The sequence below is a fragment of the Eufriesea mexicana genome, unplaced genomic scaffold (assembly GCF_001483705.2).
Source record: "Eufriesea mexicana isolate 0111107269 unplaced genomic scaffold, ASM148370v2 scaffold320, whole genome shotgun sequence".
Lineage (NCBI taxonomy): Eukaryota > Metazoa > Arthropoda > Insecta > Hymenoptera > Apidae > Eufriesea > Eufriesea mexicana.
Window position 1 is genome coordinate 950,815 of NW_016908532.1, and position 18,456 is coordinate 969,270.

At 43.7% G+C, this 18,456-nt stretch overlaps 1 protein-coding gene across 13 annotated transcripts in view; it reads left to right on the plus strand.

Moving 5' to 3' along the window:
• Nucleotides 1–17,054, plus strand: part of trc (Serine/threonine-protein kinase tricornered) — a 51,631-nt gene extending 34,577 nt beyond the window's left edge. For 6 of the 13 annotated variants that reach the window (XM_017896658.1, XM_017896661.1, XM_017896655.1 and 3 more), the window contains 9 exons: nt 13,701–13,777; nt 13,946–14,179; nt 14,326–14,533; nt 14,973–15,090; nt 15,160–15,317; nt 15,485–15,685; nt 15,811–15,963; nt 16,058–16,216; nt 16,339–17,054. In XM_017896658.1, the coding sequence (XP_017752147.1) occupies nt 13,701–13,777; nt 13,946–14,179; nt 14,326–14,533; nt 14,973–15,090; nt 15,160–15,317; nt 15,485–15,685; nt 15,811–15,963; nt 16,058–16,216; nt 16,339–16,454 (1,424 nt within the window). In that variant the 3' untranslated portion in view covers nt 16,455–17,054. Of the gene's footprint in view, nt 1–248; nt 619–2,097; nt 2,180–4,217; nt 4,837–12,726; nt 12,954–13,700; nt 13,778–13,945; nt 14,180–14,325; nt 14,534–14,972; nt 15,091–15,159; nt 15,318–15,484; nt 15,686–15,810; nt 15,964–16,057; nt 16,217–16,338 lie in introns of those variants that run through there. The other 7 variants (XM_017896659.1, XM_017896657.1, XM_017896665.1 and 4 more) reach the window with 6 other exon arrangements.
• Nucleotides 17,055–18,456: the final 1,402 nt, after the last annotated feature.

Below are 18,456 nucleotides of genomic sequence, written 5' to 3' on the forward strand. Positions count from 1 at the left end.
CTAACCCTAAGATTAGTCGTTGAGAGTAACTAAACGTTATCGGTTACCCTGAAACGTACTGGAAAGTACAGATCGATTACTCGAACCGTTATCCACGTTCCACGGTTAACCAATTAAATCATCATGGAGATCCTTGGAGCATGCTGGCGACCCGGCGAGTGGCCCCGTTCGGCTCTGCCTTTCCTGCAGCTGCGAGGAAAAGCGTGACCCGCTTTTGGTTCGTCCGCAGCACGCGACAAATGTTTCAGAAGGCGGAAATTATTAGCCGAGCACGAATCGAGAACGAATATCGCGCGTCAAGCACGTTTCCACGGGGAAGGAAATTGGCCGAGTGTTGGTCGACTTTGTTCGGAATCGGAATTCGCGCGTGCACAAAACAGGCATATCCCCGTGTACGTTCGACGAATTGTCGTTTACGTCCGTCGCCTGCCTATGCTACCGGAAATCCGTAACAAAGGACACGATCGAGCGACAATGCCCTCCTCTCTCTTCTTCTTCTGCACGGATTTCACGAGTACACTTGCGCGCTGGCGCGCAAACGTGTGGGTGGCCTTTGTCTCCTCCGTAGGTCCGCATCTCCCAACCTCTCGAATCTAGGCTGTTACCCTGGCAACACAGGTACGGAATAGAGAAGAGCGGAATATCACGATGAGAGAAACGTTTTGCATTGATAAGCGCAAACAAAATTCGCTTCGGCACTCGGCTCCGCGGTTATTCCAGCCACTTGCAACCACGGACATGCTTGCACAGGCTTTTTTAATTAAGCAACGCGAAATACCTTTGCGTTATTCGCTTAACCCTTTCCACTCTCAATTATTCTTCTTACTTATTTTCCGTTTTCATGCTCTGCAAACGAAAAGTCAAAAAATGTCGGGTATAACTGGACACAGGAGTGCAAAGGGTTAGGAGGGTATTCTTGTAGCACGGCTTAGAAATATGTACTTTTTTCTTTCACATTTTGTCGATGTATATGCCTATATAGAACTACCAATCCAGCCAAATAGCCTGGTGACAGAATTTTCCTTTTCGCAATTGTTAAAAAGAAATTAACGTCCACTCATACCGAGAGAACTGTAATCAATATATTTACTTATTTTCATTGCACTGAAATTACTATTATCTATGCCAGCTATGTTTAGGTACCCATTAAAGATCGGTAGTTCTAGCGTTGAAGCAGTACAATGAAAATAAAAGTGTATACGTAATTACGATCACATTCGAATAAAAATTAATATTAATTTTATCAAACGGTAGTTCTAGAGTTAAACAAAAATAATTTTTTCAAGTATTACAAATTTTATGTAAATACCTAATTATAAATATCTAAAGAAAATGTCCGTAAAGGTAATGTTAAAAAGATAAAGTTTTAATTTTAATTGCGTACTTAAATATAAAACGGGGTATTTCTTATCGCGTTATTTCACAAAGAACGTCATTTTCATCGTATATAATGGCGATTACGAAGCACACTGCGGAACCACGTGCGATTTTCAGGTGGGATATATTTCGTGTCACTGTGCTATGGAGAGTTGAGCAGCGATTGCTCAACAATTGTGAATTACTTAAGGTAGGGTTTAATAGCTGTGTGACAATAGTACACGGTCGACGAGTGATATCTCGATGGAATATAAATATACATTTACCGAATTTTTATAGGTTAGAATGATGGTGATGTCCTCTTCTTGGTCGCCATTTTCACAGATCAGATATTCGAAAAATCAATAGCACTTCTTTCCCTCTTTATCCACTTCGTTTCTCCTTTTCTTTTTCATTTCTTTAATTACAACTTATCTCGTAACTTAATCCTGTGGATTAACCTCTATGGGGATAGATTATTACGTGTGGATTGAAGTGGAAAAAGAAAATACATGACACGTAGCGTGTCAAAGCTTTTTACATTTTTATTCGAATTTTACCGCCAAAACACTCGAATGCTTCTCAACTTTTCAAACTCCAAATAAATTCGTATTTTTAAGTTTCGCGCGGTTAATCTGACGAAATGCGCGATACGCGGGCACGAAATCGCGTAGCAAACTGAAATAAAATTGCAATTGTTACATAATATCATTTTTCTGTTGCAGGTTAGTATGGCTGTGCTCGCTCTGTCGAGGAGAATGGACGGTAAATCGGAAAGTTTAGAAAATCCACGAATATCGAAATTTTGTTGCCCGACCACACGGTAAGAGAAATCGTCGGAGGAATGCACGTGTTCTCTATCGCTTAAGTATCAGTTATCGCGATGATGGAGGAAAACTGAAAACGATTAAATTTCTCGGCGAATTCAGCCCGTTCCGAGGAATATCGCGATTGGGAGCGGAAATTATATGATTTCTAGTTTCCCCGTTTCCTTTTTTCGCTCTTTCGAGTCGGTGTAAAAACCCTGGCAGAGATAAGACTCGCTAAATAGCCTGTTTGGCCTGCAGTTAACGCGTAACGCTACCGGTAATAGCACGTAACGTTACATAAACCGTTCTCGATTAAAATTAATCCACTCCGCCGTGATTTCGTGGACCCATCGATCCGGACTATAGAGTTTCCTTCGCTTTCGCGTTTTACGTCTCTGTTGCAGAATGTATAGAATTAATTTTCAGCAAATCGATCGCGAAACGTGATTCACACCTGACCTCGGTACGCGTTGCTTGTTATTTTCTTCCACGGCTTTGAAAATCGACGTGTCCCTGCTGACTCATAAATCGGACCCATCTTTCCGCGCCGAAGGATTAGTCAATTTTATCGATAATGACCTATAGCGGTGTCTGACACCCGTCACGTTTACCGAATACACCTAATCAAGAGATCACTGTGATTTATGAAACGAAAGAAAAAACGTATTTTGACTTCTTGTCACGACTAATGGATGAAACTAGAAAAAGAAATGAATGAATAAAGTCGGGAAGGCAGGTAACAAGTTTAAAAATGATGATTTCAGTCAAGGTATGAATATCGATATTAGATAAAAAAAGGTTTTAAACGATTGTGGAAATATAAAGTGACGGTGAATTTTGAGAGGTTCCGTAGATGGAGGCGTTTTTGTGAAAAAAGCGAACGTTTCGAGAAGCCGATAATTGGTTAGTACATAGAAACACGGTGGCTAAAAGAGCGATAATCGGATGACGTTGGCGAGGTGGGAAAGACGCGACAGACGAACTATGCAAATTAATGTATAAAGTGGTAGAACAAGTGTATGAATTAGATGGGGCAAACGGGGAGCGAACGACGAACAACGGAGGACAAACGGTGGACGAATAGGCAAGCAAAGTCGAGCAACCGAGCGAGCAGCTGACGCGGCGAAATCAATATTCCCACGTGAAGAGGTGGACGATGTAGATAGAGGGCTACGTGAGCGCCGCGTCGCGCCGTCCCGTTACATTTTTCCTCGCGAGCTGCTGTTTGCCGAGTCGCGTGCCGAATCCGTCCTCTGCCGGACACTTTCCGTTTATTTGCCTACCACTGTCCGCGTAAACTCTCCATCCATAAATACTCGCTTTACCATCGACAAACCAAGTCCCGGTCAAATAGAAGTCGCGACGCTTGAAACAAAGGAAAGGTCCTGTCGTAAACAGTGAACGAAACACGACAACGAATCGGCAACCGCGTAGCGAATTCTCGAAACTGTAACCGATTCGTGAAACGGAAACGAATCGTCGGGATCCGGCGTGTAGCTCGATCGGACGCTCTGCAAACATCGTCCTCGTGACGTCAAGGCACGTACGAATCGCACAGAACTCTCCAGAGTCGTTGCTTATTTAACTTTCCAGGATTTCGTATTCCGATGCGATAAATTTAACACCGTTTCCTTTCTCTGCTTAGTCAAAATGTCATTTTATAAAGAAGATAGCAAGCACGAGATTTATAGGAATAGTTAAAAAAGCAGAGTTCACGAGACCACAGACTCGGTAGAGAACATGCGCGTTCGTCGATGCACCGATTCGCGCGCATTTGCAGGCAGTGCCACGTGACCGAAAACGTGGAGGTTCCAGAGGTCGCCTGCTTAGAGGTCGCGGTTGGCCGAGGGCATACTGTGAAACGAGTTCGAGGGATATAGGCATATCGAAGTTGCGTTAGCCAAGAGATCGAACTGGAAAGATCGGTTAGGCACGGAGTGCTCGGGGAAAGTTCTACGCGCGGAAAGGAAGAATGACCGCTAGAGGGGTTGGTGGGGGAAAATAAAGGAAACGGCAGGAGCGCAGGCGGGCAATCGCGATCAGGTGACGAGTCTACGTCGTCGCGACGTCGTGTGGTCCGTGGTCGTGGTCGCGCTCGTGGTCGTGTAGTCGCGCGCACTTTCGGTCTTCTCCTCCTACTTCTATTCCCCCCTCCCCTCCGGTCGTGGATCTTGGTCTGTGCTAGTGTTTCTGGACGAGCTTCCTCTCCGGCTGTATAGGATCTCGGCGCGCAGCAAACACAGAGAGGAGACGAGAGAAAGAGACCGGGAGTTGCCGGCTGGCACTCGTGTGACGCGTTTCGTTGCGTTTCTTTCGCACGGTTCGAACCGTCGCGCTCTCCTTTCTGCCGTGTTTTCGGAGAGAAGCTCGAATGACGAGAAGGTCGCGTGGTACAGTCGTACGTGGGCAACCGTTTAGTGGTTCGTCGTTGTCGTCGTCGCCGTTGTATCGTCGATCCACGGGAGAAGCTGTTGCGAGGACACGAAGGAAAGTGCATTCTTTTACTCGATGCGTTTTCGTAGCCGTTCCAACCTCTGCGTGTTCTACGGTCTCCACGAAACCCGCTAAAATTGGATACCACCTCGACCACGCGATATTCGTAGCTGACCGACACCAAAGACGAATCGAATGATGCGCAGTCGCGTAAAACCGCTTCAGCAACGATAACGAGGAAAGTACAAATTTCACGTTTCACCTTTACGTATCGTAACGAGCTTCGATCTTCCTCGAACCTTTACGTAACGTTAGACCCTTTTTTGTCACGATAAAACCCATCGCGCCGTGGAATACGCGTCGTTTAAACCGTTCCGAGAACTCTCGACGGTCGACTCGCGTCCCGTGTGAAGTTGGCGCTCTTTGAAGAAACCGAGAAAGGAAAATCGAGTAAAATGCTACGACGTATAACCACCGGACAAGAGGCACGCGAAATATTTCCATCTCTCGCGAGATGTTTCCAAGCCATGGGACCATTTCTGGTTCCAGCTGTTGGTTTATACTCCATTTCCCACCGATACTCGATACACTCGCCATCTTTTATCTCTCACTTTCCACGAGCGTGACGCGTCCGAGGCAAGTGTTTGACCGGTAATCCTTGGACACGGTATTTCGAGCGGTGCTTCGAACAACGATTTATTTTCAGTGTGCAAACCGACGCTTTTATTGCGCATCGACTAATACCGTGCATACCTAAAATAGGAACAACGTGTCCTCGTAAAACGCGTACATCGCGTGACGTAAACCGCGAACAAACGTTCATCTTCAAACTATAAACAAGCATCCACGAATTTAACGCGTTCGCGATTGCTCTTCGTTGCGGATTGTCTTTCTTCTCGTCCACCGATTTATAACCTCTCCCTCGGACATTTTTCATCGATCAATCGCAGTTGGCGCGAGATGGAATCGGTTTCGGAGGAAGTGTCCGGTTAAGCGGTTCCACGTTCGAGCGTGGTCGATGTGAAACGGTGCGTTTGGCAAGAGTCGAAGAACGGTAAAGCGACCGTTAGTAGGTGAAAGAGCACGGGACCGGGGCACGATACGAAGCCACGATGAGCAACGAACTCTTGTGCGAGCGAACGGGAGCGAATGACTCAGACTCGGGTATCCGCGTGACACAGATATACCTATATACACGCGCTCCGACCATTGTTATTCTTCCAGTCTTTTCGCCGTATCTACCATTTATTATTCTACAAGTAGCCTCGTCCGTTTTGATACCTTAGTAACTCCTGCTTTTCAAAACCAGATTCCATTTTCCTTTCCATTTTTCATTCCAAGCCAAATTTTTTTACCTTTCCAATTTTCAGTTATTTAGGACACGATCCGAACTGAGTAATAATACGTTCTCTAGGATCCGTTTCGCTGACTATCTGTGGGACATTATCTTCTTCTGGAAATTTCCATACCTTTCTTTTTTTATTTATTTACTTTTCTTTTCTTTTTTTTGAAGTTGGGATTTATCGAATATCGAAGCGTTTAGAGTTTCTAATTTGCGACTATTTGGAGCAAAGTCTGAAACGAGAACTCGGTTTCCTAGGATCGGCTTCACTGATTAATTATCGGAGAGAGGTTAGGTTGTCGAGGCAGCTGCCTGAAAATCGTTGCCACGATTTCATAGTTCACTCGAAGGAAAATCCTTTCTTCGGGGCACGCCTTTGCCACTGAACCGATACACGACCGTTTTGACCTGAATAAAATGACCGGATCCCGATCGATTGCGCGGTATTTACGTTGCGAATACGAGCAGCGATCGTTGACACACTCGGCTACTCCGCGATGTCCAAAATCGGCAGACGATTTTGAAAAATGAAACGAAGACACGCGAAGAGGATGGAAAAAGTTGAGCTGATACGTTGAACTAGAACCGGTCGCGTATGAAGTGCCGTTTTCCGTTGCAAAAACTGCCGTGCCATAAATACGCATTTCGAACTTGCCCTACATTTCCGAGTAATCGTTCTCTTCCTCGACCCTGTCCGCCATTATTCTATCCATATTTCAAAATATCTCGCGAATCTCTTTCGCAGCTAAACGTATCAATGTCTCGCTCCGCCGAGGTATTACGTGCTATTTCTACGTCTGCTAAGCCATCTAGCGAGGAGTCTGCTACATCTTGCTTTGTGTATGCAGAACTTAACACGTCGAGTGTAAATCGAGTATGCTTCTTCAGCGCCATAAATTTATTTTTGTTCTCTAGGCGTTCTTTCTTTTTATATATATAACAATTTACTATATAGCTATTAGTGTTATTATATATTATTATTTAGAAATTTAATTTGGTTCATTTCCAAAATAATTTATCATTAAACCCTGCGCTACAATTCAGTTACGAAAAATTACATATCAGAGAAGTATTTAATTTTGGTTAACCACTGTGATAAAATTAGAGAAAAATATAGTCGCGTAATAGGTGTGGTTCATAACCTAATATGCGAGATTTGACACGAAGAACTCGTGGCGAGTTAGACTCGTCATTGTACTGCAAATGGTTAGTCTCGAGGAAACTGTATATGGCTGTGTGTGTATATATTATAAACTATGTATTCGATAGCGCTATAAGACACATCCGACTCACACAAGGTATACAAGTAACGTTCTTACTAGCTCACATAACGTACGAACCTAACACGTACGTTTATATATCTCTTAAACCTAACTGGAACGAGAGATGTCGCGATTGGTGGTACAATCGGTAAATTAGATATCTATCACCGCCAATTAAAAATTCATTCTTTTTTTTTAATTTCGTGAAATTTTGAAATTCAAACATTAAACCGACTCCGTTAGAAACTTGATTGGAAATTCAAATACAGGTGGCGCGACGATCGACGCGTTAATCAGATGGCGCGACAAATACTCGGACTGGCGTTATTGGATTTCCCTACGAACAACCGTTACAGTTCTTTGTACCTTCTGAAAAGTACAAATTACGACGTTCGCAAAGAGTGCATTTATCGGTAATAGCCGAAGATAAAATTGTGTGTGGAAAGAAAGGAACGTTCGATCCCGTTTCACCGAAAGCTGCCGTTGACCCGTCGATTCCAATCGAGCAGGCATATCGGCCGTGTCAGCCAAGTGGATCAGAGTAATTCTTTTTTCCGCCGCTAGGTTCGCTCGGTGTCACGAAAATAAACGGTGCTTCTAATCGACACGGTTGAAAAGAAGCGGAATCGGGGAACGAGCTTCGGAAAGGGTCTCTTCTCAGAAAATCGTATGGTCGTTCGGCTTTGTAGGTGAATGTACCGTTTGTTTAATTCCGCTATACCGCGCGATGGATTCTCGTTTAGCTTTACTCGCAGGCAATCGATACGTAGGCCATTAAAAATTGACCGCAATGATTATTTGCAAATATGCGCTATTCTATTGCTAATTAGCCGGGATCGATTATTCGCGACATTGTCAATTATTTGTCCGATCTTCCGATAGCTCTGATCGAAACAACGTTAGTGAGAAATTTTGCAGATTATTCCTCTCTAATCTTATTGCTTTTTACACCCATTCGAATATTCCAGACATTCCGAGGTGTTATTCGATTATTTAACGCGATACAGCTGCTCGCTTCACAAAGAACTCTATACAAAATATATACATATCTCCATATCGATTCGAAAAGTTAAGTCGTACTTGACCATGGGAAACGTTACTAATAAAGACATACTACCTTCACCGAAACAGGTGCCATTTTCAATCCATACCGGTGAATCGAAATTAAATTTCTCATTGACGATCTTTGGCGTTAGCCGATCTATCAAAAAGTGGGAATTCAAATTTAAATGATTCGATCTTTGAATTAATTTCACGTACCTTTTTTTTCGTATTAATTACGTGCTACTTAATTCGATGGAATAAACGTGTTTCGTAATAATGGAAAAGGGAGATCTTAAACGAAATCACGAATTCAGTGGCAAGGTATCGATCGATGTTGCAGTCGGCAGTGGCCGCGTGTATCCTCGAGATAAATTTAGGCGCTGCTTTTCAGATCCGTGGAAATTCTGGCGTTGGTCGCGAAGGTTCCTTGGTCTCGCAAAGCATTATAGTCGTAGTCGGCGGATTATAACACAGCCAGAGTAAGGAAAAACGATCGCGTTCGCTTCGGTCTCGTATTGTGATCGCGTATGCAAATAATCGCTGATCGTGAGCCGAGTTTGAACGAAATCCAGCAGCTTTTTCGCACGAGATGCACGTGCAATGATTAATGCGTGTCATCGCATAAAATATCGCCTCGTATAAACGTACGTGATGAGAAGCGAGAAGCGAGGGTAACGCTGTTCTTAATTCCAACCCTAACAATGAAACGGGTAAAAACGAGCGGAAAACGATGACATAAGGCGCAGAAATAAAGCGAAAATTTAAGCATAACCACGAATGTCAAGATGCATACTCGACTTACGCGCTTATTAAAATTAAAAATAATTGAAAATAATTAATAATTGAAATATACGTTCAATCAAAATTTCACCTAATCAGAAAATTCTGATTTTCCTACATGGAACACTTTATCGAATACACCGAATATAGCTTGTCAAACACACCTCTAAAATTGCTTAAAATTTTTTTTCCAGTAGAACAGTAAAAATTATACTCGGTGCTGGAAAAAATAGCAAAACTTTTATTTCCGTTTAGGTGCTCCCCTCGAAAAAAATTTTCATCACGCTTTACATACGCGTAGACCTTCGTTGAAATCAAAATTTTTTCGCGATATGATTTGCCCGTATCCCTTTCACCGTGGTGTTTATGAACAGATAGTTGGGACCAAATCGCAAAGATAGACGAGTGTTTCGGGGAAGGCGGGGACAAAGATGCGAGTTCTGGGAAGGTTGGAAAGAAGAGACGAAAGTTGGGCCGAAGACGCGTGGATGACGCGCGCCATTGGCTAGCCGGCGAACTGACCCTCCGCGCAGGTGATTCACCAGTGGGATTTTTCGCAATCCGAAAACGGGAATGATCGATCGGGAATCGCGAGTATCTCGAAGAACGCGTACACGGAATTCTTATGGCGGTCATTACCCGTTCATTCACCGTCGCGAAAACGTGACGCGTTTGAAAATGTGTGTCGTTGGAACGTTGTAACCGTCGATCGCGTAGAGAAGAATCGGTTTTCCGGAATTACTCTGTGGCATACGTGTGTGTCGAGCTAGATGCTGCTCGCCTTCGTTATTTACACGGTCGTCGAATGTAAATAATTTCTAAAAGCGCCCGCGCCGATAAGCGCATTACCATCGAGACGCCTACGCATAGGTGACTCATGCTCTCGATAGTCGCCACGCTAGTATAACGCGCGATACGTGTACACCGCGTATAATCGACCCTTCCCAGCCCTTAACCACTTCCCGACGCAACCCCTTCGTGCTTTTTTCCCTCCTTCCTCCATCCAATACGCATTACTATGCATGGAAACGCGTAGCGAGCGCCGACTAAAGTCGAATTGCAATAAAATCGTAATAAACGTTTCGAGTAATTATGTATACACAGTATGAAATTCCGTTCTCCTTTCTCCTTTCTATTTCCCGCTTAATCCTGTCGCATTCGCCATGTTTGATTGCAACGATCGATCGATAAATTTGTGGTTCGCGATTAGAAGGAAACTTTGATATTTAACTAGAGCCCGAATGCACATGGTTCCTAGTTCACTGGTAAAAGTCCCTAGGCGACGAATTCTGCACCCTATATACATTATTTTCAAGAAATATAAACGAGTTTTGAAATGCTCGAAATATCTCGCGTCGAGTCGTTTGAACGTATTTAGGAAAACGTTATGCCTCGATGAGAAAATTAAAGAGAAATTTCGAGATTTTTATTCGAAACGCTTTGACCACCATTTCCGGACGAAAAGCCTCGATGATCCACTTATGGTAATGCGGCAGACGGCTCGTAGTGCTACTCGAGTTTGCTTCAACGCGTCGAGTCTTTCGCATGACGCGCACTCGTGTGCTTGGTGTAAGATTTTTTGCCGCATCGTTGATACTTTCTATGAAAACAACACTAGCGCTAATTCGAGCCCTATTTCGTTGTATGGACCGGCGAGAGAGGCGCATATGTCCGCGGTACACCTCGATGTTTGCCTCAAACACAACGCGAAGAAACGTAGGGACGGGAGGAAACGAGAGTAAGCGCTGAAAAGGATGCAAATTCTCGATCGTGGAACGTGCCTTTGATACCCGACACGCGTATCCGAAAGTGGACGAAACGATACGATATTGCGAAAACGCCGACGCTGACGCATCAATTTCGTTCAGTATCGCGCGATATTTTGCCACGTTGATAATGTGCCATATGCTGCGTATGCATTTCTGCAGTTTGTGTTCTCCTATCCCTTCGCGTAATATCGAACGTATCACGAAAAATTCCAACGTTTTGATCTTTTCGATAGACGCGTATCCTAACCTCTTTGGCGCGAGTCTTGTCTCCCGCCAAAAGTGTCACTTTTATATTACACGTGTTTCACTATAAAAAGTCAATTATAACTATTTACATCAAAGAATTGCACAAGAGTCGACACGGCACTTTTTACGAACAACATAAAACAATTGGCCAAATACGATAGTAAATTATATACGTAATACGTAATTACGTTTCGGTAATCGTGAACTTTCGTTGGTTTTCGTCGATTTCCGTTGGCGCCCGATCCACGGACGTACTCGGCTGTTTTCGGCTATTGTCGGCACTCGAGCCGAAGAGGTTACGCGCGAATTCGCGATGTGTCGATGACACGGATCGTTTAACTTTGTAAAGTAACGTAAGGAAATGGTTTAACAGGTGAAAGGAAATACGTAGCCGTCAGTCGCCGGTGATAAAGACGAGAAAGGAGCGAACTGAATTTTTTTCCAATTTATCCAGCAATGTGTTCGATTCGAATGTGTATAGTTTTCTATTTGTCAGTTCGTATCGGAGGTCACCGTAGCGCGATGCAATCAGCGTTTTCACTTTCACACGATTTCTAACCGAAGTTCAACGACGTAGCAGTATCGCGAGCTATTCATACTCTTATTTCACGCTCGTTCGCGATCGTTGTCGTTTATCTCGTACATGCCGTTTAGACTGTACTTTGGTATAGTCTTATTAGTTTCCGATATATACTCCGTATATCTTAAAGGGTTCCAATTCGACGATATATTCGTCGCCTCTCGATTTCTCGCGTCGTATGACAGCTCCTTAACGAGAATTAACGTTTGCTTTGTCTTTCGAGGAAATTGTAACTCCTGTTTCGTGCAACGACCGAGACGGAAAGCCGTTTGCGAAAGCGTATTAACTCGAAGGTTTTTGAAATGTCAGCGGTTCGGCTGTAAGCATTGCGCTCGAAGCTATTGCATAATTTGACAGCGTATACATCGTTTATCACCGTGTCTCCGGCGTTCTTGATCCCGCAGTTACATATAATCGCCACGATACTGTTCGTTTCTTGCAATCTCTTCGGACACCGGCCCTTTTCGAAAACAAAGCTATCGCGCTTGCTCGTGTCGCTGACTTCTCGACACTGCTCAAGGTCGGGAGAACAGGGGAGGGTTAACAACGAAAATAATAACGGTTCGCGTCACTGCACGATGAAAACGTTCTTCGCGTTTCGCCGTTGAAAGGTTCATCGCGTGCGCGATACGAACGCGATTTATGTAATCGGTGTCGCAGAGAAGCCGTACGCGACGGAAGGAAGAGCACCGCCGGTCACCATCTTTGATTCGCGCTATACGCATCCGACGGTTGTTCACCGTTTCGAACGGAATTCAAATTCTCGCATCCCTGCGCGATTGGATTTTCACGAATCGTCGAGTTACGACGCGTGCGTCACGGTTTCCGTGGCTCGAGGAATTCCTCGATACTCGAAACGGCCAGAGAGGACTGTCCGGCCCGGGATACGTAGAGATTAATTGCAGAAGCCGCAATGGAGAGGCGGGAAGCGTAGCGAGCTGACGAGGAACGCAGTTCGCGTGTCTTATGTTACCCTTTATTTGCACACTGGACGCAAGAGACGTGCAAAGTACGGCTTCTAGAATAGTTTAATGCGGCCTTGTAGTCCGTAATGTAATCAGCGCGTGACGTCATTGTACCTACTCCCTAGTTCTGCGAGGATCGGATCGCGAAATATACCTTGAGGACGAGTGTACCGGAGACATACGCGAACCTGGCGAATCTATCCAGTGTACCGTGATTTCTTCCATTCCATTCCATTCCGTGCTCGTGCTCGTGCTCGTGTTCGTGTTCGTGTTCGTGTTCGTGTCGGGAATAAAATGGTCTTCGCGTTCGCGGAAACGTAAGAGGGGAACAGCGGCGTTGATTTTGCGTTACACTCGAGCTGCCGCGGTGAGTATGTATAACCCACTTGGTCGAATGAAATGGAGAACGGAAAATAGAACGAGTTGTTGCCGATAATATTCGAACCTAAGGACTCGCGGTGGAAAGCAATTGCCGTAAACGATATTAACCGACGTTGCGTGGCATTCGGCGAGAGACAGATTCGACTCCGTGTCTTTTGTACGCAGACGCTGACTGGACTGAGCGCGTTGCACGATCATTCACCGCGGCCATTATTTAATAAACTCCAAGGCTAGTCAACCTTTGCTCTACGCAAGAGAACGTTCGCGTTGCTTTCCAAACGCATGCCGAATCAACCATTCTTCTCGCTAATGAGCATATGTTTCCCTCGTCGGCTCATTATCCAGGGAAATTTTAGCTTAAAAATCCCCTAGTCTGCGATACGATGCGTGTACCGTCCGTCTTTCGCGCGTCCCTGATAAATATTCTCCGATCCTTTCGCTTCGTCGGAGTAACGACTAATCGTGCAACTAATATGGCGCGGGTGCACGTGCGTGGTTGCGAAGGTGGGGAAAAGAATTGGCCGTTTTAGGGATATTTTCGGAGACGCGAGAGTCGGTTGCGCAGTGGATCGATCGCGATTCGAAATTTCGCACCGTTGGTCCTTGGCGACCAGCTCCTAACTAGATCCGGGGATTCGAGTGCGGAAGGATTCGTGTCATTGTCATGGCGCGAGACCTCGCTTCTGGAGATCGGTGTGCGACACTCGGTGACCTCCTTTTGCATGTATTACAGGGGTGTTGGAGATGGCGGCCACAGAGAGCACGATCCGTTTCAGCGGCCATACATTGGACAAGGCTACAAAGGCCAAGGTGAGTCCTCTCTCGTGTACCCTCTTTCCACTTTTCCGCTTCCTTGTATCCCCCTTCTAGCAAATTTCTAGTCGATGTCGCATCGTTTCCTTAACCTATTTCCCACTATATATAAGCCACGCGGACCGTTTATTTTCTCTACCGAGATTTGTGTGTTTCTGACTTTAGGTAACGTTGGAGAATTATTACAGTAATCTGATAGCTCAGCATATCGAGCGAAAACAAAGACTGGCGAAATTAGAGGAATCGCTGAAAGACGAGGGTCTGTCGGAGCAGCAGAAGCAGGAGAAGCGATTACAGCATGCCCAGAAAGAGACGGAATTCCTTCGCCTGAAACGCTCCCGGCTCGGCGTCGAAGACTTCGAACCTCTCAAAGTTATCGGCAGAGGTGCTTTCGGAGAGGTAAAACCTGCGACGCGAAAAACCTTGATATTACCGATGATAGATCGATCGAACTGTACCTGCGAACGAATAACGACGACGAGATCGGTTTGAAAGTAATCTCCGTTTGTAATCTTGTTGCTGTTTGTTATCGATCTACCGTAAAGGTGAGACTCGTGCAGAAGAAGGACACCGGGCACGTGTATGCGATGAAGATTCTAAGAAAAGCCGATATGCTGGAAAAGGAGCAAGTGGCGCACGTCAGGGCCGAAAGAGACGTGCTGGTGGAAGCGGATCATCAGTGGGTCGTAAAAATGTATTATAGCTTTCAAGATCCTATAAACCTGTATTTAATCATGGAGTTTCTTCCAGGCGGTAAGCTTTTATTCCTATGCAAACTTCTTCCACCTCTGCTTTTCGTCTATTCGTCTTATCCTTTTCGTATCCTCTTCTTCTTCTTCTTCTTCCTCTTCCTCTTCTTTTTCTTTTTCTTTCTCTTTCTCTTTCTCTTTCGCAACATTTATTTGGCACCGTGGAATATGCCGTTATCTCCAAGTTCGTACTGGTATATACCGGTCTGGAATTATTGTTACAAAACCCGCATATGTATATGTATGTGACATAAACATAGATAGGATGGATACGTTTCCGTTTCGAATCGAGATTACGCACACTTTGCTTGCGTTGCGTGACCTAATTATGATAAACGTTTACGACCTCTTCTCAATTTGTATCGAATTCGAGGCTCTGACATCCTACGATCCTTGTTCCCGAGTGTTTACGAGCGTACAATGACGAATCGTGATAATTCCAGGTGACATGATGACATTGCTGATGAAGAAAGATACCCTTTCCGAAGAGTGCACGCAGTTTTATATCTCCGAGACGGCGTTGGCGATCGACTCTATTCACAAGCTGGGTTTCATTCATAGGTAAAGTGTAGAGTAGAGCAAATAGAGACGGAACGATGCATGTAGATATATCGGTTTAATCTTTTTCAGAGATATCAAACCTGACAATCTGTTATTGGATGCACGAGGTCATATAAAGCTCTCTGATTTTGGGCTATGTACAGGTTTGAAAAAATCTCATAGAACCGATTTCTACCGAGATCTCAGTCAAGCGAAGCCTTCGGATTTCAGTAAGCACTCGCTTTTCAGTAAGCAATCAAATTTTAGTTTTTTCTACTTTTTTTTCTTTTCACCCTTCCGTTTATTTGATTACCTATAATCTACGAAATGAGCGTTACGTATTATACACTATTCCTCCGCAGGTTCTTCGTCCGTTCTTTCCTCCGTAAAGCGACATTTAACCGTTCTGTTACAGTGACATCCTGTGGAAGCGGAAGTGGCGGAGCGATGGATAGTAAAAGAAGAGCAGAGAGCTGGAAAAGAAATAGGAGAGCGTTAGCTTATAGTACAGTAGGAACGCCCGATTATATAGCTCCGGAAGTATTTTTGCAAACTGGTTATGGACCTGCTTGTGACTGCTGGTCCCTGGGAGTTATCATGTACGAGATGCTCATAGGTACTATACTTTGTTCTCCCACAGTTGAACGACGTTTCCGGTGTTGGGCGGAGTATAACGCGTATCATCTGCTTTTCGACGTTTCCCAGACAGGGAATGTATTAATATATTCGTACTCGTTCCAGGATATCCTCCGTTCTGCAGCGAGAATCCTCAAGAAACGTACAGAAAGGTAATGAATTGGAGAGAGACCTTAGTTTTTCCACCAGAGGTTCCCATTAGCGAGGAAGCTAAGGATACCATAATCAGATTTTGTTGCGAAGCTGACAGAAGATTAGGTTAATATCTTGGATTTAGTATCTCGATAATATATCCTAGGTTGATAGTCTTGGTCGTACTTACTCACGATTATTCTTGCGAAATGCCGTTTAGGTGCGCAAAGAGGTATCGAAGAGCTTAAATTAGCTCCTTTCTTCCGCGGTGTCGATTGGGAACACATTAGAGAGAGACCAGCCGCGATTCCAGTCGAAGTGCGTTCCATAGATGATACCTCCAATTTCGATGACTTTCCAGACGTGAAATTGGAAATACGTAAGTACGCTGGACGCTTGTCTCGACGAGAAAAGCCAGACAAAGAGCGATACGATTATTCGATTATTCGTTGTAAGGTTGGATGTAATTTCCTCTTTTTCTTCTCTCCATTTACTATACAGCATCTGCGCCGATGCCTCAAGACGGAGAAATATCATACAAGGACTGGGTATTCATTAATTACACGTTCAAACGATTCGAAGGTTTGACGCAACGAGGCACGCCGATCAAGAAATAGCAACACTCTATTTCTTGCTCGGTTTCAACCAGTCAGCAGCCTGACGCAACTGGAATTCCGGCCTTGGTACATAACCCGTACCCTCCGTTGTCATCAACGGCATCTCGAATGGATGGTTGATTCGTTTTATCATCTGAATACGGTCCAGTCAATCATCGGCAGCCAGTCGCTTTTACATGTACATACGTGATGAGACGAACACGACGTACCTATGTACGTATACGTTTTATCATATGAAGGTGCGAAAGAAGATGAGAAGGAAGAACAGGCAAAAGGGCAAGAAAAAAAAGAACGTGACAGAGAGGCGATTAATGTGTAAAACGTCGTGTTGTTTTACAAAGGACAATGAACGGAGTGATAGATATTCCGAAGACGAGCAGGTGCGAAAATTGTTGCACATGTGATAAGGAAAAACCGACATATTTTCATGCGCACTGTAACGTTTTTAGTGATTTCACAACTATAAAACACGTTTGTTTTCCGTTCTATCGTGAATATTATTTCCATCCGAATTTCGACGCGTAGCATAATAAGCTCTCTCTTTCTTCATTCTCTCCCCCCCCTCTCTCTCTCTCTCTCTCTCTCTCTCTCTGTGTTCCTCTCTTTTAATTTCTCTCCCCCTCTTCTTCTTTTTCTCCTCCCTCTTATCTTTTCGGTAGTGAAAATATTAACGATAAAAGCAAAGATGGAGCCTCGGTCCCGTGATTCTCGCAGAGTGTGTACAAGTTTTGTGTAGAGATTCATTCGATGTTTTTTTTTCTCCCTTTCTCCCCAAGCACTGGTTTAGCTCTCGTTTTCAGCTCTCTTTTAAACGTTGTATTTATAGCTAGTACTGTGATATGATATTGTTTAAAAGTTTTGTATACAAATTGCTGTTTTGTCTGTTAACGGTTACTGAACTTTACGAATGTTATACTCTGTTCGATTGTGCTTACGTTTCACCTGAAAAAAATTTAAAAATTTGTTAGTATAAAGGGAAAGGTATTTTATATTTATATATTTTTTGAGAGCTTTTGTCTGGATGTTATCTATGAATTGCACGAAAAATTAATTGGGAGAATATTCGACAAGGCCGATAATGTGTTCAATTTCGACGGTTTTGTTTAACTTTTGTGTTAATCGTATCATCTTGTAGGAATATCTAAAAATTCGTGTACGACGGTGTACGACGAACATTCTTTTAACTTTTTATTTACGCGTAATTATATATTTTCGCTATGATGAAACGCTGTAATTCGGAATAATCCAATTACGATATGTAGGTATCATGGCACAAGCTTTTGCGTAATTTTTGTGCTTTATAGTTTTTTGTATCGATATATATATATACGTGTATATATACGTGTATTATATATATATATATAATGTATTACGAAATAAAATGTATCGCAGTTAATTAAGCGAATAAGAGAAGAATTAGGATTTATGAAAAATGAAAAAACGCGTAGAAGGAGAATCATACAAGGTACCGGGTCTCTCTCTTAGAGAATAATTAATAATTTACAAATGGTTTTGTTCGTGCCTGAGCATTATGAAAATTGTAAAGCTTTAATAGCATCTTTAAAGAGTGTGGAAACGAAAAAAAATAATACATTCGTAAAATTCAGGGCTTCTTCGTTGCCTTATTAAGGTTCCTAAACACGTATACACCGCGCAGCCCAACCCCAAAACTGAAAGAAAGGCGAGAAAATTCACGGCGCTGGGTAAAACATAGATAGTAGTGCAACAACATGAAAGGAAACGATCGATGATCAAGAAATGACCGATGTAATTTAGTAACTGATGTATCTTTTATAGCAATTTTACATTAATCGAAATAGAGATCTACGTTTATACACAGAATTTCGAATCTTCAAATTTCCCGCGAGTAATCTTATTTGCACAATTTTACTACGCTCCGTTCAATTTCGAATTAGAAACATTTGTTTTGCCATTCGGACGAGTAACGTCCAACTAACCTGCATTCGTTGTCGAACTTGATCGCGGTAACGTCATTCGAGAA